A 24,724-nucleotide genomic window follows, 5' to 3' on the forward strand; every position below is an offset into this window, starting at 1 on the left:
TGTAGTTTTATTTCTGTTTTAAGTGGTTCAAATTAGAAAATGTTTAATTTGTAGTGTAAAACTGCTACACTGGCTCAGTGTGACTCTGTGCATGTTGGCTGTTCAGCATCAGTGTGCGTATAAGTTTACAGTGCCTTTGTGTTGAAGTACAATATATTAAAATCCTGTGTCCAGTTGTGTACTGTATTTCACAAGGTCTTTTCATTGTGCTGGGTTGTGACATCTAGTGGTCATTTAGTGCAAGTGCATTCTTACTAATGTGGTGTGGAGGTGGGCGTTCACTTCCAGTATGTCAGGAAGGATTATTTTCTTTCCCTCAATGACACCACTTAAGAAAAGATTTCCTGGAGTTCAGCTGTTGTGTATGTTGCAGTGATAAATGTTCAGATGACCAAAAAACTGTGGTCTATGTTGCACTGAAGGATTGGCTTTTTTTTTTTTAGTTTCCGAACATTACTGCATCACAGCAACAGACAGGCGGTATACTGAGAAATTACAAAAAAATGTCCACATACCTCAGGGTAGGTGGAAAAAGTTGCAATATATTATAGGTATGATTATAGAACTATCTAATAGTGTTTCCAGCCATTTGAGAATTCCATTTGAATCTAATGTTAATTTTTCAAGAAGGTGAAAATTAAACACTTCGATCATCTACATATTTTCTGAGGGCAGTTTGGCTTTGGACCATAGCAATAAAATGCATTTTTTTTCCAAGTGTTTGAGTACTTGGCCTACATGTGATGACTTAAATGAGCTGTGGTTTAACGAGAAAATGATTTGACAAATCAAGCTTTTTGTTGAAGGTTTTCGGAATGGTTGATTGAATGCCATACTAGTAAACTTGTATTCTATCACATTCCCAGAATGAAGGTGTGTATGCCTTGGAATGGCTTTTCAAGTCTGAGATGTCATCAACGGTACAGTAATAGAAGTTCAAATTCAAACCAGGGACCTCGTGAATGCAAGGAAATGACTCTAATCAAATTTCCACCTGCTGCCCCTTCAATGCAATACAAAGATTTTTGTGGTGTGACTAAAGTTTAATGCTGAAACGAACTGAGACAGGGATTGATGTGGCTGTTTATCCAGCCTATACTGGCCTTCCTCGTATTGTTGTGAAAAAGTGAACTCCCTGAACTCTGTTCACACCATATACAGTTAAAGCCCCTTTCATTGTATCTTTGAGACATTATTTCCCCTGATTAGTGCTTGAGCTGCGGTAGGCTGGAGCTCCAGAGGAATTCTTCTATTTCGGAGTCTAATTGAATGCAGACGGTTTTTCTAAAGCTAAACAAGTGAGTTTACTGGCAAGACTTTTTTTTTTTTTCTTCTTTTCTTAAATAGTCTGATCCTTTTACGGTCTCCTAACTTATCCCGCTGTAGGTATTTAGAGTATACCGCTGTTGTGTTTTGTATCTAAACAAAGACTTGCAAAGAGAATAAGACCTGAAAAAGACTCTAGTTTACATTAGCAGCCAGAGGAAAATGTCTAAGTATAAAAGTGAGACTTTCTGACTTGTTTACAGTTAGTAGGGAAAACATTTTTGGAAGGACTGGGACAGAAATTGCAGTAAGAAGTAAATACAGAAGATTTGCTGTTGTGTAGGAGTGGACACCGGGAGGGAGGGAGAGAACTTAAGATCCCAAGGGGCAACCACAGGAAATGAACTCTCCATCCTGTAGTTAAATCTGACCCCTTGGCTCGCAATCAAATAGTCACCCTTCGAAATACCACAGTGTCTGTGTCCCAGTAGCAGCAGCACTGTTTGTGTGTGTGTGTGCGTGCGTGCGTGCGTGCGTGCGTGCGTGTGTGTGTGTGGGATGGGCTGCTTCTTCCTGAGATACAGCCACAACTAAACACAATTGCAAAACCCACACAGCTCCAGACGAGCAGCACAGAGGGGATTGGCGTCAGAGTGTTTTTCTCCCTTGAGAAAGCGAGGTTCACACTGACCAGGAGAGAGCTGTTCTTGTACTTCTGAATCTGAATTCTCCACTCTGTAGAGGAGCGGCTAGACTGTGTCTATTTTTAGCCTGTTCGTGGACCAGATGGAGAGCGGAAGGGACAGGAGCGAGCAAGAGGAAAGAGCAGCACCGGCTTTACTGCTGCACTGGACCTAGAGCTGCTGGGGAAATGTGTCTGGGCTGCATGCACTTGGGGCAGTGTCCTGGGCCTGAACTGACCTCCAAGTCATTTGTCTCCTGTTTTCTTTTTACGTGCAAAGCAGCTGCTGGAGTGTGGATCCTGTAACAGCTTAGGGAAGTGATTGGCCAGCGATGGAATGTGCCATGTGGGCAGTTGGAGCAGGGGAGCCGTGTATCTTCCCCTAGGGTTAGGGCAGACGGGGGTGCAGGGGTTGCAGGGGCTCTCCTGATGCCGAATGACCGCTCACCTTCCCGAGCAAGGATGCGCCGTTTTGACAAGCTCAGGAAGTCTCTGCCCTTTTTCTCCCATTTCCACGTGTACAGAGTAAGTCTGTGCTGCCGCTCTGCTCTTTTACTATTCGTGCTCAAGTTGATTTGTTGCAGCTGGAGGCTGAGACGGGGATAGCATGGAGGTTGTGCTGTTCCCAGTGTGCTGGCCATGCAAGTTTGTACCCATTTACTCAAAGGTCTCTTATTATGTAAGTTTTCAGTGCACTTTTAACTCGTGTGTTCGCTGTCACTAGAGCAGCACACGGGGCACTCTATACTCCGTATCTCTCAAGAATTTGTGGTGATTTCTGATGACCCATAGATGTGCTGCTGCCAAAAATGCGCTGTAGGTTTGTCTTTAGATACAGACCAAAGATCTAGAGCACTGATGTGAGGCACCTTATAGTGGTAGTTTTATTTACAGTCAACAGATGACAAAGTTATACTGTAGCTCTGTGGTGCCTGCAGGGCTTTTTGTAGTTTGTTAGTAGTGAAAATGAACTCTGAGCTGGCATTGTGGTGTACCACGCTTGTGTTGCACGTGTGTATGTGTCTGCATGTGGGATTTGTTACTGTGGCACGGGTTAGCGGAACCTGGTGAGCGGCTGTTGGGAGGTGGATGTAGAGCATAGCAGACTGTGTCACACCTTCCCTCTTGACTTTACTTGTCTGAGAACTTAATAATCATAACAAAGTCTGTCCAGTGACAGCCTCCACTTCATCCAGCCTGCTGTCTGGACCATGATTACACCTTGAAAAGGCCTCTAGCCTTGTCACATCACCGAGTGCTTTGCGTGCGTGCGTGTGTGTGTGTGTGTGTTGCTTATGTGTTTGGATCCTTGCATTTTGCTTTTTTGACAATATTCCTTTCACATATGACTTGGTGTCTTCATTTGTAGTTTTCTCCCAAGCTTTTTGTTGCACAAAGTCAGCTCAGTGGAACAATGGTTATGGGCCCCTGTTGCAATGGAAACTTGTAAACATACTTTGCTTGCAATAGATTTGCTTAATGCTTCCTCATAATGTGTAGGTTTTTTTCTGTTTAAGTTGAGGTGGAAATGAGGTGATGTCTTTGCGAAGCATGGTTGTTTTTGACTGTCTGTGTTAAAGGATGATTTCAGTCAGGCCAGTTCCCAGCACAGGCTCTGGAACCTGAGCCACATTCTCCAGCCCCATGTCAAAAGTGACACCATGTGAACAGTATGTCCCACTTCCGCCCACTCTCCAATGTGCACACTTTGCAATGTCAATATTTTTCTTCCTGGACAGCTGCATGGATAGATGCATATTTTTATTGGAAAAAAGGCTTTGGGGAAACGTCCTCTTTTTCTTTTTTTCTGATGGTTATTTACATTTATTTATTTAGCAGATGCTTTTCTTCAAAGCGGCTTTCAGTGAGCTCTATGACCGCTGCTGTATGTAGTGTTATCAGCCCACACACCTTATTCATCAAGGTGACACTGGTAGATACACTACTTACACTGGGTTGCTCACCTGTACAACATTTGTTTGTTTTACCACTTGTTCGTTAACCGTTTGTTTTCAGAGGATCTTCATGCTTAATATTGATATATATTCTGTTTCCTATGTGCCTTTTTTCAAGGAACAGGATGGGAAGTGATGAGAACAGGGACAACTTTAGAAACACGGCACTAGCTGTGTTGGTGGGTTGTTCCTGATTTTGGCAAAGAATGATTTTAAGAAGGTGTGGAACATTGACTTGTTCTGGACTATGGGACCTGTTTGCACACAGTCATGGGAAGTACTGGTGTGTACCCTGTGCTGTGATTAGTAGGGAGTGGTGGCCATCTTCAGGTCCACAGCAGGATCTCAGGCTCTGAATACCAGGCACAGCTATAACTTTCGTGTCAAATGTTCATAGGACTGAATGCTTAGTTTCCTCAGGCAGATCCTTGTCTGTCTTTTATTCTGCAGTTCTTTAGTTACCTGAGCGTAATGTAGTATAATACTGCTCCTGAAGTCTTGTGTGTGGAAAGGATTTGGGAGGGCTCATCTTTGAACTTAGAGCAAAAGGAAGTAATCATCTGAACTCAAGCAATTCATAGCTGACCTGTCAGATGAGAGGTTGCAACCTCGCTGACCTGTGACCGTTCTTGCGTCACAGATGGGGCCCTTCTGGGACAAAGGGCAGACTGTGCCAATTTGCCATTGATTCTCTGAAGGCCAACTTTCTCTGGCACTAATGCACAGACCTTCTCATGGTGTACAGAGATTTCAGCATTGAAGTTCGTTTCTTTGACACACTCCCCGGCCAGGTGCCATGGTACGGTAAAGCTGTCTGTTGGCCGAAAGAGTTGAACTTTTACAACATTTACACCCCCACTTGGGGGAGCAGGCAAGAGTTCTCCTCCAGCACCCCCTCAGAGGGACAACATAGCTGGGGCTATAAAAAGCTGTCATGGCCAAAGCCTGCTGGAACAGAAGGTTACCATGGAGATAAACAAGTTGCCAGGTCTAGTGTGGGCCACAGCTACGGATTACTGAGCATGAGTGGTGTTCTGAATGTTTACCTGTGAGTTTGGCATGTGCATATGTATATTTGTGGGTTCATGTGCTGGTCTTTGTTCATCTCTCCGCAATGGCCCCCTATAGTGATGCAGTTGCTGGCATACTGTTGGCAAGCACTGAAGGGAATGCTTGCCCAAGTCCCTCCCTGGGTTTGTGTGATGCGGGCTAGGTACGAAACAATGCTAAGCAGGCTCTCTGAGCTTCTGTCTTAACTGTGTTAGAGTTGACAGTGGCTGTAGGGAGGCCCAAAGGAAACTGGGGGTGGGTGCGCCTTGGTAATTGCAAGCAGCTGATACCAGTACTCGGGGGGGAAATGCCAGGAAAACAGGACGTAATACAAGTGAACAGTCGGCTGTAAAAGTCACATGACTGTTTTGTGCCCATCTGCACAGCTGTGGGGTGAAGGTGTGCTGAACTCATGCCCTGGGGGCCTTTTTGTGTCTGTGTAGGCACTGGGCAGTGGCAGCATGCAATCTGATGAAGGTACAGAGTGGCTCCTGGAGCTGCTTATGGAGGTTCAGCTGCAGCAGTACTTCCTGCGCATCCGTGATGAGCTCAACGTCACCCGCCTGTCACACTTTGACTACGTCAAGAATGAAGATCTGGAGAAGATCGGGATGGGGAGGCCTGGTGAGTCGAGATTCAAATGGAAATTGTTCAACATATATCTGCTGTAGCAGCTCCTAGAGATGTAGGACACTTGAGTTACTTTGCTTTTACTCTTCTGTCCAGTTCTTCAGAAACAAGTATTACCCAGCATACCTGTGTGTACTCGCACTTCTGAGTCGTGCTGGATGGATAATGTGGTTCAGCAGTCCTGATACACAAGCTTTCACACTCTTTGGACTCGGAGCCATGCATTAACTGCTTCATCACAAGCCAGACGCCATAAATTTCACAGTACAAATGGTGTGAAGGGTGAGCAACACCAGTAAAGTCTTCTTTGGACAAAACAAGCAATTTATTTTTCTATGAGCCTTTTACACTCTACGTAACGGCAGTCGACGCGGTGGGCCAGTTGTAGTCCTATTCCTGGACAAAAAAGGTGGTGTAGCTGTGGCCCTGTTATGTACTTGGAGCTAGGAAGGTATTGGAGGGCTTCTGTAGAACAAGAGCCATGTGTCTAGCCCTGTTGCACATGGGCTGATTCCCAGAGATGAGTCTCTAGGAACACAGAGACACCTGCTTCTTCTTTGTCCCATTTTGGGATGGTTCCCTATCTCTACTACCCGGCCATACAGGGGTGCAGCCCACTTGGTTCCCTGCCAGCACCTCTTGCTATGAAAAAAGACAGGCTGTTAATACATAGTGAAAACAAGCACTGCATTCTTTGCATAACTACACAAACATTACGGCAGAGATGGAGTCTGTGCCAAAACCAAAGCGTGTTTCTTAGCACTGAAAGGCTGCCTTTTCTCAGATGAGGGGTCTTGAGTGCAGCATGTAAACTTTTAAGATAATGATGACTGTTGGTATGCTTTGAATGTAATTAATTTTCCTTCAGCTCTTATTTATTAATGTCCCCTTCAGGCTTTCTTGTACCTTGACACATGTTGATTGCAGAATTCTTTAGAGAGCTCCAGATCCCACATATCTTTTTTGTGCATGTGCTCTAACTTCATGAATGTTCATTTGCAGGTTATAAATTATGAGGTTTATTGGTATGATCATACATGTTCTCGCAAAGTATTCATACACATGAGGTAATTAAAGCAAGGGAATATTATAAATGTTATACACTTTAAAGTCTTGAATTTCATTTCTGTCTAAAGGGCAGCGACGACTGTGGGAGGCAGTGAAACGGAGGAAGGCCTTGTGTAAGCGCAAGTCTTGGATGAGCAAGGTATAAAGGATCGAAACGCATATAAAGGATTGAAACACATACACACTGACACAAACTTAAGTCCCACACCTATATGCATGTAGTCAGGTCCTCCAACCAGGTAACAGAGAATGTAGATAGGCTCTTCTGCTGCATGATCAGGTCCATCCCACAGGAAGCAAGGGGACGGATAGCTTTCTAAAGTTACGTTTGTTCTGATCCAGATGTTGTAATCCGCCTTCTCTAGTCTGTGTGTGTGTGTGTGTGTGTGTGCGCGTGCGTGCGCATATGCACTGAGGTTTTTTGGACCAGCTTTGATGGGAGGAGTTTCTGACAACCAGCCCATGTGGAAAAACTTGCGTGCGTGCGTGCGCGCACATGCTGACTGAAACCGCTTGTCCCAAGTGGGGTCGCGGCAAACCGGAACCTAACCCGGCAACACAGGGCGTAAGGCTGGAGGGGGAGGGGACACACCCAGGACAAGGTGCCAGTCTGTCACAAGGCACTCCAGACCTGCTAGAAAGCAGGACCTGGCCAAGCCTGCTGTGCCACCACACCCCTGTGTGGAAGAACTTCTACACTTTATCATATGCATGGGCAATGAGCTCTCAGTTTGGTAGCTAACTGGCTCTACATATGAAGTATTTCACAGCACTGATGCCTTGGTTAAGCAAAGGGCCTGGCAGAGCTGGCCGTTCCCCCTTGGCAGCACTTGAGGCAAGGTAATTCAATATCCCAAAGTCACACTTGCAGCCAAGCTAACATCAGAGAGAAGGCACGACCTGCTTGCTAGTCTGTTTTCAATCAGTTGATGGCTTACTGGCTACTGCTTACGGCATGAGGGAGCGGTGCTACACATGATGGAAGTCCATTCACAAGGGGGAGTGTTGGCAGAATTCTCATTTTACAGAGTTAAATATTCAGCTATCTGAAGGTTGGAGGCTCATAAACTCAAGCACAACATGGTGGAGCCAGTCCAGTGGTGGCGTCCTCCTCACCTGCAGCCCTCTCACCCTCTGGTTTAGGTGTTCAGTGGGAAGCGACCTGATGGCGATTTCCAAGTTCAGCCAGCAAACACCTTCCGTAAGCCATCGTCCACACCACCCCCTGGTGAAGGACAGCAACAAGCGCTAACCTGCCTGATTAGTGACAAAGACCTGGCTCTCTTTGAGAAGCTGGGTGATGGCTCCTTCGGCGTGGTTAAGCGTGGAGAGTGGCTTGCTCCTACAGGCAAAGTGGTGAGTAGGAAGGGGGATAAGTGTATCTAGATGAGCAGGTTGGCAAACAAGGCGATCTTGTTCAGCCATCACAAGGAATGCTGGACATAGTACTCTAGCACCATGGAAAAATAATGGCATATGTGGTGATCATATAACATTACTGTGAGGTTGGAGGTTTATGCCTGGGGCATATTTTCAGGACCAGTCCTCTCCACTGGGATCCTCCTACAAAGTAGCTGTAGCAGGATCCCAGAGTTCTGAACTGAAGGAAGAACATGCAGATTGCAGAAAATGCTGATTGGGGGTGAACAAAGATAGCTAAGAGGACTTGGCTCCTGCCAATAGTAAAGACAGTGATGGTGTTTTATTATGAACTGGAAAAGTATTCTGGGGGGTTCATTGCGGGGCTGGAAAAGAGTGGCTAGCCAGCTTCATGTGTCCCCAGCTCAGCGTGGCTGTGAAGTGCCTGAAGACAGATGTTCTGACCCAGCCTGATGCCCTGGATGACTTCATCCGAGAGGTCAATGCCATGCATTCGTTAGACCACCAGAACCTCATCCGGCTCTACGGTGTTGTCCTCACACACCCCATGAAGATGGTGAGATGGCGACGTTTTGGGGGGGGCTTGTAAAAGGAGACAGGACACTGGACAGTTTGTCTGTGCTATTGCAAGATAGCATTCCCTAGCTTTATAAATTTTGCACATTTTAAGAGTTTTGGCAAACTTGTTTTCAGCACACTTGATATATATATATATATATGTGTGTGTGTGTGTGTGTGTGTGTGTGTGTGTGTGTGTGTGTGTGTGTGTATCCATATGTTTACTTCCAGATAACAGAGCTTGCCCCTCTGGGCTCCCTGCTTGATCGCCTGCGGAAGGCTCAGGGCCACTTCTTGATCTCCACACTATGCCAGTATGCCATCCAGATCGCTAGTGGGATGGCCTACCTGGAGTCTCGCCGCTTCATCCACCGTGACCTGGCTGCCCGGAACATTTTGCTGGCCTCCAATGACCTTGTCAAGATAGGAGATTTCGGCCTCATGAGGGCACTGCCCAACAATGACGACCACTATGTCATGCAGGAACATCGCAAGGTCCCATTTGCCTGGTAGGAGTCTTTATATGTTTAAATCAAGAAAAGTACTTGATAATGATGTTTGATTACATATAGAATAAAATACATTTATGTGTATGTGAGATGTGCGTGCATGTGAGAATTTCTGTTCAGAGTATTCTGCTACCTTAATCCCATGGGGTTTGAACGTTTATGGTTTGTACATTAAGGTTATAAAAAGCCTTCCAAGCAACTTTTTTTTTTTTTTTTTTTTTTTTTTTTTTTTTTTTTTTAAATGTTCAAATCTTTTATTGGTTTAGTTGTCCTTCAAAGATTCCTGGTGCTGATCTCTGTGCATGAATGTGTGCATGTGCGTCTCTCTTGGCTCCCCGAAGGTGTGCTCCTGAGAGCCTGAAGACGCGCACGTTTTCTCACGCCAGTGACACCTGGATGTTTGGTGTGACCCTATGGGAGATGTACACCTACGGTCAAGAACCATGGCTGGGACTGAATGGCAGTCAGGTTAGGCCCCCTGATTGCACTGAACTTTTCAGTCCTGCTACTGTTTATTAACTTGGCACAACTTTTTATTTTTCAAATTCCTCAGTTGCCATAATGAACGACTTGAAGTGCTGCTGTTTACATGTGTGTTCGTTGACTCCTACAGATTCTCCACAAGATGGACAAGGAGGGCGAGCGGCTGCCCAAACCAGAGGACTGTCCTCAGGACATCTACAATGTCATGCTTCAGTGCTGGGCCCAGAAGCCTGATGATAGGCCAACCTTCATGGCCCTGCGTGAGTTCCTAGTGGAGGTGAGGGTGCAATGACTGAGGCCCAGATTTTTTTTTTTTTTAAAAAAAAGAAACTGCACTTATGTCCTGTTCCCAGGGGGACAGCTGTTGTAACCACTAGCATGGAGTTTGGGCTGAATCATTTTGGCCAATCTTGGATATAATGAAAAATGTTGTAATCCTTGGTGTGTACGTAGGTAACGGCAAAATTAAAATGTTAACCTATTTAGGGACAGAGGCAGATGCTAACATATGTAACAGAAAACTTGCGTTCCATTCTCTGGAAATTTAACTCATTGTTCTAAGTCTTTAGCATCCTTGTGCCCTGTTTTGTGCACTTTGCAGACCATGCCCACTGACATGAGGGCCCTGCAGGACTTTGAAGAACCAGACAAACTGCTAATCCAGGTGTCTGATGTCATCACCATCATTGAGGGAAGGTCAGTCTATGTGCTGTGAATATCAATCAGTTTTTGTATTCCACTATAACTGGTGAATCTGGGGCTTTTTTTCCCCCCTATATGAACTTCATCCTTCATGCACAACACCAATGGCTGTTTTAAATCTAGTTGTAGTTCCTTGGCCTTAGACAATCACTCAACTCTTCGTCTCTCAGTTGGTGCTCTGTGTTGATGCTTTGTTGAAAAGCATCTGCTAAATTAATGTCAATGTAAAAACATATGGTAACGCAAACAAGTGAAAGTTTTTCCATTGTTTAATTCTGTTGTGCCCCATGCCTCTCACTAGGGCAGAGAATTACTGGTGGCGGGGTCAGAACAAGCGCACCCTGAAGGTAGGCCAGTTCCCCAGGAATGCTGTGACCTCTGTGGCTGGCTTGTCAGCCCATGATATCAGCCGTCCACTCAAGCACAGCTTCATCCACACGGGCCATGGCGACACCAACCCTCACCGCTGCTGGGGCTTCCCTGACAAAATTGATGAGTAAGCCCTGCCCCAAGGTCTTTTCACCTCCCACTGATCCTGCTATAGGTGGTGTTCTATAGGCAGTTGGTGCCCTGCTGCTGGTGGTTTCTTGTGCTTGAATGTTCATACCTGACATAAATACTGTCCTCTTTCAACTGTGTATTGTCCATATTATGGAATCTTTGCCATTATAGTAAGGCTGCAATATGGGTCTTATGCATACCACTCATGTTGTGAGAGCTCAAAACTCACAATTTACACAGTGGGGTGAAGACTCCAAGTCTGCTCTGCATACTTGGCTGTCTTCAGAGTGCATAATGAGCACTTTAAGTGTTGATTAATTATGCAGAATGCTGAGCATGCTATGTACTTTCTGCAAATTGGCGTGAACAGATTTTCAGTTTGTTGTGTAGCATGTCCTGTTGTTGGGTGTGTGTTTGGTGGGTCAGTCCTGAGTCACAGGGTGAGGCCATCATTTACCTTGTCTTAATTGAGCTTTTAGTTAAATAAATATCACATTTATTGGCTCACCTTAGTCTAAACATGTTCATTCAGGAATACTTTAGGATTAACCTTTGTTAATGTGACATTTTACTTTTTTTTTTTTTTTTTTTTTTTTTTTTTTTTTTTTGGAGATACATTTCTCCAAAGGGATGTACAACTCAGAGTATATAAAATTTTCATTTCACAGCATGCAAAGCGTTATAGATGCAGGCATGCTATTAGCAGTTATTCCATCCAGAACCTCTGTTACTGGTGGTGCGTATAGAAATGATGGGAGACACTAAGGTTATTGTGGCTGATGGTGTAATGGTCGGGAGAGAAGTAGGTCTGAAAGATATTTTGAGACCCTTTTTGAATTCTGAAAGATATTCAACGGGTCTGAGACACACCAAGCTCTTTCCAAGCATCAGAGCCAAAACCAGGAACCTGTGGAATTTCCATTTGAACCCCTGGAGTAGAGGGGTGCAGTGGCCTTTCTGTGGTGTAGGCAGTAATCCACCGCTGTAGATATCTGCGACCAGACCTTTTTATGGTGTTGTAAGCTGTACCCCGAGGCTTGAACTTTATAAGGGCCATTATATGTAACCAATGGCGGGAGACACATGAGAGCATTTTGGCAGGTCAAACACACCTTGTGCTACAGCAGTTTGGATCAGCTGGAGAAGCTTGATAGCAAATTTTGGTGTAAATATTAAACTACCAATGCTAATTAAACATCTTTATTTAAGTTGCATTGTAGACCCGATATAATGTGGCTTGATACAACATGGGATTGCATATAATGCCATAAGAGCTTGGACCCCAAATTTTTTCCGATCAGTTTTTCTCCACATTTTTTTCTGGGTGGTTTCCAAACACATTTCTGAAAGTCAATAGTTAAAGTTATGAAACATAGAGATTAATACAATACAGAACTATGGTGGAGAAAAAATGTTGACATTTTGTGGAAAAAAACTTTTGAATAATGCCTAGTAGATCAATTCTCCCCCCCCACACTTATGTTGTAAAGTCTTCTCATTCTGCAATGTTTCGGTGTAACTTTGCTCTCTTGCTCCAAAGCAGTACTGTTTTAAATGGCTTGCGTGTTGGGATACTCCACCACCTAAAGTGACCGAGGCTCTAACAGCCATGTATACTGTGCTTCAATAGCTAGAGTCCGAAAATGTGGAGAGGATTCACATCCTACATCTGAAGTTCATCACTGAAATCTCTGAAAAAAGAAACGTGAGATAACAAAAGTCCACCCTAGACTTTTTTTTAATTACTAAAACAGCAACGTAATCCGTAAGTTTATGTACTCTTGTAAAACTTTGTAAAATCCTATTTAGTTATTTCCACAATACAACAAAAAGACTATCATTAAGTTCCTCTAATTAATTTGTGAGGAAGTGCATTTAATGTTACACAACTTTTCACATGTGGATGGTTCATTACATTGTGGTTCATCAATAAAAACAAGAATTCTTCAGTTGCTATTTATTCAGTGTTAGTAATTATGAAGTATGAACACTGTGACACATCACTTATTTTCAGTCGTGTACGCATGGTAGATTTTACTTATGTTAATTTTCTCTAGCAAACTGGAGTTACTTTCTTCAACCTTCGCCAAAACTGGAAACTCATTACAACCCATACTCAAAACGCAGCATGATAGTTTGTACCTGGCTTTCCACGTTATGTCGGGTCTGCAGTGTATTTCATTGATTTAACCAAAAATAACGTGGTAGAGGACTTGTGTGAACAAGTGAGAAGCCTTTGGCGAATTTAAGGCAGAAGCTGCTATTCTCACTGATTCATCGCATTCTGTGCCCTTGCAGTTTGTACCTGGGAAACCCAATGGATCCCCCGGATATCCTGGGCATGGATCCAAACACTGCCCGGCCTACTCAACTTCCTGGACGTGCAAAAAGTGAGTAATCCCTTCTTGCCCTTTGAATTTAGATCAAAGCCAAAATTTGCGAGTATCAGACACGAGTATTTAATAGGGACAGGTTAAAGTGACATCTTTTCGTTCAGATGTCTATTTTTACATGTGGGTGCAACAGAAGTATTATTGTCTTAGGTGTTGCTCCCCTGTTCGGGTCCTTTGGTAGGAGAAGGGATGGTCAGTGCTGCACTGAACTGTGCTCTTCTGTGTCCTTCTGCTTGAACTTTAACTTTGCATCTGCCTTTTTTCTTCTGCTTTACCCCCCATTTCCTTTGTTTCTTTCTCTGCCCCAATTCCCATGCGCTTCATTTCCTCTCTTGATCTGTTGGTCTTTCCCTTGCTGTTATTCTTTTGTTTTCGTCAATCCGTACCTCTGTCTCTTTTGTAACTTTCACTTGGTTTACCCTTTGGCACTGGTGGTCTTCAGAAGAGCCCCCACCTCGCCCCCCTCAACCTGCCCTTCTTGTTATGAGTAAGTTTGGCCCCACACTCTATTTTAAATCTTCTGCTGGCTACCTTGACTCCATGTTGCACTAGTGCTACTTCTCACAGTTAGTGTCCACTCCCTGCTCTGCCACTCTGACTTGTTATGAGTGTTTTTCCTTTCCCTTTTGTGGACCCTAGAGCTCTTTTTCCACAGCCCTGTGAGATATTGAAGGCCTGCCATCTTGCACTGCTGTGTCTAGCAACAATTTTCCAACCTCTTTCCACAATGGCTTTTTTAAATCTGGAAAACTTCTTCGAAGTTCAGTTCTTTTGGTGTTAAATTTGTTGTCCAGCAGATATAGCAGTGTGGGTGTTGTGTCTGTGTACAGAACCATGTTACGACCCAGTGGCCAACGATGACGATGTCGGCATGTTGGGCCTGAAACGGCTTTCACTGAAGAAATCTGCAGTCAAGGGTTTAAAGCTGAAGCCAGCTGCCTGGGTGTCAGCCAGCAAGCTAGGAGACCGCCAAGGTTCTGGGGCCAGGACTCCAGGGACCCCCTCTGGTGAGGTGTCCCTTATAGACTTTGAGGAAGAGATCCCCTCTGCAACACCTTCCCCCTCTCCTGTTGTGGAGATGCAGTTCCCAAGTCTGGCCAAACTGGTCTTGGAGGCAGACTCCATTTTGGACAAGACGCCTCCCCAAAGCCCCTCACGGACACTGCCCCGCCCCTTGCACCCAACTCCTGTTGTGGATTGGGATGCCCGGCCATTGCCCCCACCTCCAGCTTACGATGATGTGGCACAAGATGAGGAGGACATTGAGGTGAGCTCAATTAATGAGGCAGAGCAACAGATGGGGGCAGAGAACCTAACAGAGGCAGGACACAGCAATGAGCACAACCCACTGGGAGCTCCACCTCCTGATGTGGAGATAGGAAAGCCATGGGTGGAGGATAACCTGTTCCTCCCTTGCAATAAGACCCAAAACAGTAACTTTTCCCAGTCTGTGGAGATCTTCCAGGAACTGCAGCAGGAATGCATGAGGAGGCTGAAGGTACCAGTAAATGCTTGCCCCCCATCCACTGCTACCTCCCCTTCCTTCTCCTCAAGCCCCCAAGGTCCAGACAGTATGCACCACCAGATCATCCTGTCTCCCTCTGAAGAAAGACCTCAGGTACCACCCCGCATGCCCATCCCACCACGTCCTGCCAAGCGCACTGAGCAGGGCCGCTGGTCAGGAGACCTCTCCCCAGCCTCAGGGGGTGAGGAGGATAGGGACTGCCCCCCCCAGATACCTCCACGGGACCCTCTGTCTCAGCCTGGCTCTCGCACACCCAGTCCCATGGGTCTCTTGGTAGGCTCCCCTCAGCAACGCTCAAGTCTCTGCTCCCATCTTTCCACCTCTCCTGGAAAACTCATGCCCACCACCCAGAGTTTTGCCTCTGACCCCAAGTATGCCTCGCCCAAGGTGATACAAGCACAAGGCAGGGATGCTGCCAGGGGACCCTGCATCCTACCCATTGTGCGGGATGGCAGGAAGGCTAGCAACACACACTACTACCTCCTGCCTGAGCGGCCGGCCTACTTGGACAGGTACGACAGGTTCTTCCGGGAGGTGGAGGACCCAGCGGGGGAACGACGGGCAGCCCATACTGCTACAGTTCGGCCCATGGTGCAGGTGACGATGACGACGACGACAACACAAGGTGACATCAAGACCAACTTCTCCTCAAACAACAACAACAGCAGCTTCAGTGGCAGGTCTGCCCTGAGACCATCCTGCAGCCTACCGAGGGTGTGCTCTGATGGGCAGGCAGGGGGCCCAGATGGGGGCAGCACTGTGGACAAGTTGCGGCTGGTGAGTGCAGGAGAGGAGACTTGCCACTTGCTTGCAGTGAGTGCCACTGTGCAGCAGAGGGCATCATCACCAAGAAGGATATGCCTTGATCTCATCCATATGAAATATGTACATTCGTTGACCATTGTCGAGTCCTAATTCATTTCTGAAAACAGGCTGAATATTGAAAAACTGGATAATGAAATTTCCCTATAAGAAATAATGGAATAAGTATTCTAACTTGCTCTAACTCGTCTGAAATTCACCCCAAAAATCACCAAAAATGATTCCTAATATAAGGAAGCAGTAGTTTTACACAATTTTTGATTGTACTTTTTGGTTTATTCCTGCAAAACAAGAAAATTTTCCAAATTGATTGTCTGTAACCTTTTTTTGAATTTTGTGCAGTTTTAGAAGCAACCATAGGTCTATAAATAAAAAGCTTCACCATTTTACTTTAGGTTTTTTATAGCTAAATTTGGAATAGATGTAAGAACAATTAATTTTATTCTTTTTTTAACTTTTTCTCTATAGATAAATGCAGAAATTTATATTTGCTGTTTATAAGGTTTACGAGGTCTGTAGGGTAATGGCAAGCTATTCATGGAAACTTCACAAAAGGTCGAGTGTATATAAAGTTAATTTTAATGAAGATTTCATAAAGTGAAATTACTGTGGTAGTGTTACCGGGTAGGCTCCGGTTCCCCGTGACCCCGTATGGGACAAGCGGTTCTGAAAATGTGCAGTACAGTGTGCAAGGACTGGCATGCACACCACCGCCGTTGTGCTGAATAGTGGATGCAGTCACAAACTTGAGCATGCAAGACTATAGAGTGCCAGACTGCTACTGAGAGCGTGTGTATACAGTTCCCATAAAGCAGATGCTGTCTCAGTTTATCATGCTGGACTGAACTTTGTTGATGAGGAAGCGATATAGCAGACCAGATAAATTAAGAATTTTGTAAAGGATGCATTGGAGACCTCTGTCTTGCATTGAGTTCACTGGCTGTTGGCTACCACCCAGGTGCAGGAGGCAGTCCACGGTGTGACAATGGAAGAGTGTCAGACAGCTCTGCAGAACCACAACTGGAATGTGCAGAAGGCCGTGCACTATCTGAAGGTAAGGTCAAACAAGTACTTCATCCTGGACAACAAAAGCTGAGGTAAAACTGCAAGTAACGCAGCACACCCCTCGGGCTCTGAGGCCTTTGCGACTCCCCTGCGACTGTATGCAAGAGACAAAGAACTGTAAGGCTGTTGTCTTCCATAACTAATGTTATTGCACGTGCACAGCTTAGGAGTCCTAATACACTGGTACAAAACATTAAACCTTCAGTCTCTCTGTGCTTCAGTGGTTTTTTCATTGACAAGAGTGCATTTGCAGTACTGTTATTTAGCTCACAAACACAGCAGTCAATGTAATGTAAATATGACTAAAAGCAGACCTGATGTTCCACAGTTTCTGCAGAAAAGGTGTTTTGTAAAAGGAAAATTGAGCACTTGTTGGGTGAAGCAGTTCTTGAGACTGAGAACCACAGTTTAAAATGAGTTGTCCATGATTGGGATAAAACGACAGCTTTCTTGCAGATGGAGTAGGATAGAATTAAGGTTTCAAAGCTCAGAGACTTTAAAGACACAGATTTTTGCATAATTCTTTTAGAAGAGTTTCTTTCTTGGAGGAGAAAACTCTAATTGTTTTTTCAACTGGCATTCAAACCATTTCAAATGTCTTTGGAATCCAGACAGCTGTGACTTCTGTTGATAATTAATGAATAAAAGTGTCATAAAAAGAAAACTTTAATAATTCTTCCATTGTCATGCATAAAAGTACTTTTTTGTATTTTTAAGAATTTTACTTGGAACTTTTTTATTTTATTTGCTTTTGTATCATTGGAAATAACCATAATTTGACCCCCTCACTGTGGGAATTCCCTTAATGGGGTGATTTCACAGAAAGAATTAACCGTGTTATTTGACTAATGGTTGTATTTGCCAGCCTCATGGACAATCCTGTTTACCAGCTAATCCGTAGTGTGGCTGTTATACTCCAATACTATGTTCTTGTTACAGGTGGAGCAGCTTTTTTGCCTGGGCCTGAAGACCAGGGCAGAGTGCCTTAAAATCCTGGAGACATGCGACTGGAACCTGGAACGAGCCAGTACTCAGCTTCTGGACCCATATGCCGCTCTCAGGCAGAAGTAGGTTTATAGTTTGAAATGTTTATGCTGGTATACAAGGCAGTGGTGGAAGAGTTTCTGATATCTGGTTCACGTTTTAACTTTGTTTTTGACTACATTTTTCAGGCGGTGACAGCTGCAGCAGTTTGGAAGTGGCATCCCCCACTCCTGCCATGCTGACCTGTGGAGGAAGATCTGAATCATGGGAGCTTCATTCTCACGCCACCTCACCCTCTCCCCCGATTCTTGGCAGGCTGCCTGACAGCGAGCGGCGTTCTGCAGGAGCAATATCAGCTTGCTTCTGTGTGACATTTCGGTGACGGAAAAGTACTGTTTGCCATGTGGTACTACTGCGTTTCAGCAGAGGTGAAATTTCAACCAGTGCAGTATTGTATCCAATAAAGTAACTGGTGGTGGTGTGAACGCAACATTGTTCCACATCACATTAGCTGCCATTGTTCTCTACGGAGTCTGTATGATAGCACAGAGATTTACAGAGAAATAAATGTGTGGGTATTGGAATGTTTGAGTTGATATTTGCAGAAAATGTTCTTGGTTCTGGATCACTTAATTACAGAGGTAATGGATTGAGCCTATGTGAAAGAATTGCAGTGCGTAACACATTTATTCCCACCTCTCTTTTTAATCCAAGTGTTCATTTGCAGAAGTTTATTGGGAGGTTCCTGTTCTGCAATAATAGATACTTTGTTAATAATGCCTCCTAATGGTGAAACCTGTCTCATTGTCTATTACAATTCAGCACCTCATATCTTTCACGGCAATTTGCAGCATCTTGGCCCTGTGTGTGTTGGTAGCATAGTGCTAGTCTGATATGTTCAGAGGTGTTGACAGTCCAGCTGCAAAGAACTATTAGGCAACCAAAGATGAAAAGCACATTAAGATATATCCAAAACATGGCTATTTCATGTTGAAATCTTCAGGCAGAAATCAAATTGGGTGGTCAGACAGACATGCGGTCCAGTTTGCTGGAGAATTTATGGTGGCTTTATATAGTCCATATATCTCTTAGACCAAGACCAAGAACAGTGTATGCTAATGAGTAAGGTTATTTAAGACATTGCGTACTAGGTTTAGCCAAGGGCTCTGCCATGCCATGTGGACACTGTTATGCTCCAGAATGCATGTTGAATTATACTCATATCTTCCGTTGTGCTGTTGATGCTGCTGCTTGTGAGTGCATGTCCCTGCATACTCCCCACTTCTGGTTCCAAAAAGGAAAACAGCGGGCTGTGGGTGAGGTCATGGGGGACAGGCGGTTCAACCCTCCAGCTGGAGAGATCGGTGTTCTTCCAGGTCATTATCATTATCCATTGTACTGTTAAGATGTGTGTACTGTAGCCCAACATTCATACAATCCTTGTGTGTAAATGTTTTTAAACTGGTGTTCCTGAGCTGGTTGGTGTATGTATCTGTGCCCTGCCTAGTTGCTATTCTATAGCTTGTGTCAATTTTTACAGTTTGTTAGACCTCACATATGCAGTAGATTGTGGACTGATGTGACCCGTTTTTGGCTTCTGCACAGTGGATCCTTTTCAAATTCCAGCTCATCGGTGTTTCTTTATTTTAAGAAATAATTTTATACCTCTTTTCTGTATGTGACTATGTTCATTTTATGACATGTTCTGAAAGGATGTACAAGTGACTTCAGTCTTTCTGGGTGTCAAAACTTGAGACAATGCTGCCGATCTGAAATTTCTATGTATTTTTTATTAAAAAGTTATTTTTTAATGTCTTGTTAATGGATGTGTCTTGATGTTTCATGGTTGTGGCTTTGGTTGCTCCAGCTGGGTAAAGTGTGCGGTGACTCTCTTGCCTACAGCTGGTTCCTGTAGTGCTGCTGCTCAGTTGCTTTGGCTTTTTCTATAGGGCTGAGTCTTCCTGATGGCCTGCTCACTCAGAGGACTGACTGGAAATACACTCATGCTGCTGGTCATCTGCTAATGACTAACAGACTGTGGTAAAGTTTCTAATAGCATCAGCAGTGGTTTTGCTTCTTGGGGGAGGTGGTGGTGGTGGGGGGGGGGACATGTAAGTCTTGGCTTGGCTGATATTACTATGGTTCAAGTTGCAGAGAATGATACTTTGGAGACATTTTTGGTTTTTTGCAGCATTTGTTGGGCCTTTGAGCACCGTCTCACTCAAGATATTTTAGTCCTCGAAAATGACTAAATTGATTTTACCTCAGTTGCAGATTTTGTGTTTCTAGAACCAGATTGTGTCACTTTCCATGACGGACACTTTATGAATAATTATGTATTAAGATGGGAACTGATGAACTGAACCTTTAAATGGGTTGCAGCCTGGGCTGAGGAAAGTTCAGCTGAATAGATACTGATGTTGTTTTAAGTGATTTATTAGATGAATTATGTCTTATCACAAGTCCACAGAGGACTGCTTTGCAAAGGCTAAAGCTCCAGTGCATGTTTTTTTGACAAATTAGTTCTGTCTGCCTGCCTTTTCTTGCAGCCTACACCAAGGGTTTCCTAAGGTCTGTGCCATAAATCCCTTTTTTCAAAACTCAAGGGGTTCTCTTTGAAAATGATATTCTCATGGCTTTACATAAACTGCATTATTAAGGGCTAAGCTTCAACTATAGCGCATAATTTTGAGTAGATTCCTCTGATTCTGGTATGCTTTCCCATCAATCAAAATACACTATGTTCAGAAGTGGTGACGTATTTTACAGCTGGCGTTTGTTTAACTGAATAAACGCAACGACTGCGCCGCTGCACTCCGTTTCGACACTCGTGTTGATATTTCGCGCTTTGCCGCCCCCTTGTGGCCATGGCGAGAAACTCCCATGGCATGAAAAGTCCACAGTTCGCCTGCCACTTTTTTAAAATGTATTTTATGTTTTAAATAGTATATATTTATTTTAATGATATAACAAAATACGATCAAATTGATGTTTCAGCCTGTGTGCGGTGTGTTCTTTCTGGAATTTTCGGAGAAAATGAGAAGTGTGAGGAAGCACTTACTGGACCGTATGTATGAATGGAAGCTCACATTGTAATGTGGGGTGATTAGAAAGGTGAGCCGAATGCTGCTAACATTTTTACAGTTTCAAATAAAATACGTCTTAGAAAAAGTTTATGTATTTTAATAAAAACAACGACGAGATGAGTTGCAAGTACAGAATGTGGCCTGTAGGTGTCACTGTTGTCTCATCGCAAGTACTTCTTACTCTCTACATGGGTCATTATTTCCTAAGCTCCAGAGGCTGACCCCTTAACTGTTACTACTCCTACATGTATGAACTGTTGCATAGACTCGTCCCCATCCACCTGGCCCTGCACATCGCAGACTGTTTTCACAACAATACCAATCTAATAACTCCAGTCCCCTCCCACTTCTCACTTCTGGAAGCAAGAACTGCTGCACATGTGTCTCTGGCTCTGTCTCCAACCTTTTCTTTTAGTCTTTTTCATGCTGGGTTTAAACATTACGCCGCTCGCTGCTGGAGGAAGGTAGCATAGCGGTTATAAGTGCTTCTGCATTTAGACCCGGAGGTCACAGGTTCAAATTGCACCTCCGGCTGTAGTACCCTTGAGCAAAGTACTTACCCTAAATTGCTCCAGTAAAATTACCCAGTTGTATAAATATGTAAATAATTGTAAACTGCTTTGGAGAAAAATGTCAGCAAAAGTGCAATTTTTGATGCTCTTCTGTAGCCAGTATTATTGAGATCACCACTGGACCTGCAGGGTGAAAGCATGTATGCTGCAACTGACAGTGGCATTGAGCAGTAAAGAGCGGTTCAAAAATAACATCCTGAGCTCTTGTTCTAACCAGTATTAATGCTCTGGGAGGGGTTGGTCACTGTGAGTGAGGTGAACCCTGGGGAGGCAAAGGTATGGGGTCTGTGCTTGATTGAAAGGCACAATCTTTAGGAGAGTCCAGAGACTGTATCAGTTCATGTGTGTTACCCTCATTCAAGCCTCGAGTCTGACAAAGAGTGACAACGACCTCGGAAATCATGCCTTAGTATCTATGCGATCGTCATACGTGTCGTCTTTTATATTTAAGCTCTGTCTGAGTGAAGTACAGCAAAAGATTGTTTTCAGCGCTCTACTGGTGTGACGGACTGGCATCCCGTCCTGGGTGTGTCCCCTCCCCCCTCCAGCCTTGCGCCCTGTGTTGCCGGGTTAGGCTCCGGTTTGCTGTGACCCCGCTCGGGACAAGCGGTTTCCAACTGTGCGTGTGTGCGCTCTACTGGTTTATCACATTCTTTACAGAGATGAGCTCTGGATATTTTACTTACCCTGCACAAATCAGCCATTAATTTTTTGAACATTTACATGTTTTAATTTCGCTGAAACTTTTCTGCGGAACAACTTACATTTGTAAGCTCCCTACAATGATTGACCAGTTTGTAAAACTGAGTGATACTGTATTTGTTGTATTACTTCAGAGTAAGTACCTTGTACTGCAGCAGAAGTGGGATTTGTATATGGGTTCCTCAAGTGTAAGGCTGCAGCCTGGACCACTATCCCACCTGGTACCCCAGAACAATTCAAGCAGTACATCCATTCCACCTCAGTATCATTCTTCCTTCCAACGAATTGTCAGTATTTGATACTGACCTCCTAGATATTCAGTTCCCTGAAATGGATGTTCCCCATCTGTAAAGAAAGGTGACCTTTACCATCAAACAAGCCAGCAAAATAGCCTAGGAAGAGACCAAATGTCATGGTCACATTCAGCTGGTTGAAATCTCCCTTTCTTTAATGTGGATGTTAATTTGCTCATGTTAGCTAGTCTTTCAACTTTGAAAATTTCAGAGTACTTGGGTGCATTATCAATCATGTCTGCAACTGAGCGTGTACTGGTTCTATGTCACCTTCACAGAACCAGTGCAAGGGGTCTATTTCACACCAACACAGTGACACTGAGACCACATTACTGGGCCCAGGACAGTAAAAACTTTCATAGAACTTCTCAGGAACTTTGTCCCTGTTTTAACATGTGCATTCAGCAGAATCTGTAGAAGAACTCAAAATCAGTGGTCTTGGTCTCAGACCATTGCAGCCAGTGCAGGAAGGAAGATGAAACCTAATCCTCACAAAGCTACTGGTGGCGTCAATGACCCCTAGGACCCCTTCTGAGGTGTGAATGAAGATGAAAAGGAAAATTCGTGGGTTTATTATACAGTGCAATCCATATTGACCATGTTAACATGAATATCTAGCGTAGTGGTTAGAGTGACTGCCTTTGGACCCAAAGGTTCTAGGTTTGATCCCCAGCTGTAGTATCCTTGAACAAAGTACCTACCCTAAATTGCTCCAGTAAAAATGGGTAAATAATTGTAGGCGGACTAAAATTGTAAGTTGCTTTGGTGAAAAGCATCCACTAAATGAGTTAATGTAAATAGAAGCTCACTGGTTTTCTTAGAACTGATTCTGGGTTTAAAATCTGTTGCATTTGGTTGTTCATACCCAACCTGCACTGCTTTCTCTTTTCTTTCTTTTTTATCCAGGGAGGCAGATCAGTGTCCTCCACCTCTTTTTTGGTATGCATCCTCCTTGTTCCAAGAGCCATTGTTACGCATCCAAACTAAAGAATATTGCTTCCACCGCTCTTGGCCAGAGAACAGGAGATATTCCCTAGTGAGCTGGACTTCTGTTCTAGCTTCATTTGTCTGCAATGAAGCACCATAAATCTCCCCCGTCCACCACTACCTGCAAAATATTATCACCTTGTGGAAGTTTCATTACTCTGTTCTGTTGTGTACACAATGTGGCAAAGGCTGAGGACGATGAGCCTTAGATGATGAGGATCCTGAAGCAGTTGTGAATGAGATGCTGTGGGTTTAGGGGACCTTAGTGGATCCTTCTTGGTATCATGTTTGGCCATAACAAATCTAATGGTTGAAAGCCCTTTTTACACTTTTTTGAAGGAGGTAAAACAGTGTTTGGAGCCACTGCCTTTGGATATGAAGGACCCAGGTTCAAATCCCACCTCCTGCTATAGTGCCTTTCATCGTGGTACTTCGTCTGAATTGGTCCAGTAAGAATTACCCAAGTAAATGCAAGTAGCTTTTAACATTTTTAAGTTGCTGAGGTCACTTTGGAGAAAAGCACAAGTTAAAAAAATGTACATGTGAAACAAATTAATCTTCATTGAAATGTTTGTGGTGATGAAGTGATAAACTCACGTCACCGTGAGTTCAAGTTTGATCCGGGAAGCTACCGGTTTTGGGCCCAAATGAATGCCATGCTGACAAGCTACAGGCTTCTGTCTGTGACCGTCAAGCCCCAATTTGCCTCATGCTCAAAGAACCTGTGAAAACTGATTAATGAAGGCAGACCTCACATCCCGCCCCAAGGGCACAAACAAACACACGTACGCTCACAAATGGTAATGGAATTAAATAAAATGTTTGATATTCTGCTTTCATCTCTCCTCCCTATGCTGATGACTTTGTTACTTACTGCTGCCCAGGACACCTCTGAATAAATCTCTAATGCGACCGGCTAGGTCTGAACAGACTGTGGAGCAATCTGGAATTATAATGTAAGATGCAAAGAAAACACATACACTTTGTTTGTCATCATCAAAGATCCAGTTACCCAGCTGAGGTTTTCTAAATGGGCACATTTCTGGTAGTCATAGTGTGTGTGTGTGTGTGTGTGTGTGTGTGTGTGTGTGTGTGTGTGTGTGCGCAGTCTGGGAATAACCACAAAGTGGTGATCTGATTGAAGTAAATGTACTTTGACTCATCCTTGGACCTGAAGGAATCGATCTAAGGAAACAAGATAGAGACAGTCTGTGTTCATTTGCAGCGAAAAGGAAAAAGCCCAGACTATAAAACAGAATTCCTCGGGTCAAGGGTAAAAGTTTTGAACTTGCCTTGGGAAGGTCTGGAATTTCCAGAAAAATTCAACCTGGCTTAAGTAATCAATAAAATCATATAGCTGCTCCTAACCAGTGTCTAACTACTGCAAGGCAGCAAACCAGCTCCAGACCAGCATAAAACTACTGCAAGGCAACAAAACCTATCCCTTCTGAGAGTAAAACACTAGAGGAGAGCAAGACCTACTCAGAATAAACTGTAGTGCTCATTAGTAG

At 44.2% G+C, this 24,724-nt stretch overlaps 1 protein-coding gene across 4 annotated transcripts in view; it reads left to right on the top strand.

Annotated features, from left to right (window-relative positions):
* The window catches only part of LOC108935258 (activated CDC42 kinase 1-like), a 35,323-nt gene extending 15,986 nt beyond the window's left edge, over positions 1–19,337 (top strand). For 2 of the 4 annotated variants that reach the window (XM_018753738.2, XM_018753736.2), the window contains 14 exons: positions 5,397–5,577; positions 6,720–6,790; positions 7,795–8,007; positions 8,435–8,587; positions 8,821–9,098; positions 9,440–9,566; positions 9,712–9,858; positions 10,183–10,277; positions 10,585–10,779; positions 13,083–13,174; positions 14,008–15,479; positions 16,483–16,578; positions 17,529–17,656; positions 17,762–19,337. In XM_018753738.2, the coding sequence (XP_018609254.1) occupies positions 5,415–5,577; positions 6,720–6,790; positions 7,795–8,007; positions 8,435–8,587; positions 8,821–9,098; positions 9,440–9,566; positions 9,712–9,858; positions 10,183–10,277; positions 10,585–10,779; positions 13,083–13,174; positions 14,008–15,479; positions 16,483–16,578; positions 17,529–17,656; positions 17,762–17,768 (3,237 nt within the window). In that variant the 5' untranslated portion in view covers positions 5,397–5,414 and the 3' untranslated portion in view covers positions 17,769–19,337. Of the gene's footprint in view, positions 1–1,902; positions 2,474–5,396; positions 5,578–5,728; positions 5,866–6,719; positions 6,791–7,794; positions 8,008–8,434; positions 8,588–8,820; positions 9,099–9,439; positions 9,567–9,711; positions 9,859–10,182; positions 10,278–10,584; positions 10,780–13,082; positions 13,175–14,007; positions 15,480–16,482; positions 16,579–17,528; positions 17,657–17,761 lie in introns of those variants that run through there. The other 2 variants (XM_018753735.2, XM_018753739.2) reach the window with 2 other exon arrangements.
* Positions 19,338–24,724: the final 5,387 nt, after the last annotated feature.

This window comes from Scleropages formosus, chromosome 3 (assembly GCF_900964775.1).
Source record: "Scleropages formosus chromosome 3, fSclFor1.1, whole genome shotgun sequence".
NCBI classification, from domain to species: domain Eukaryota; kingdom Metazoa; phylum Chordata; class Actinopteri; order Osteoglossiformes; family Osteoglossidae; genus Scleropages; species Scleropages formosus.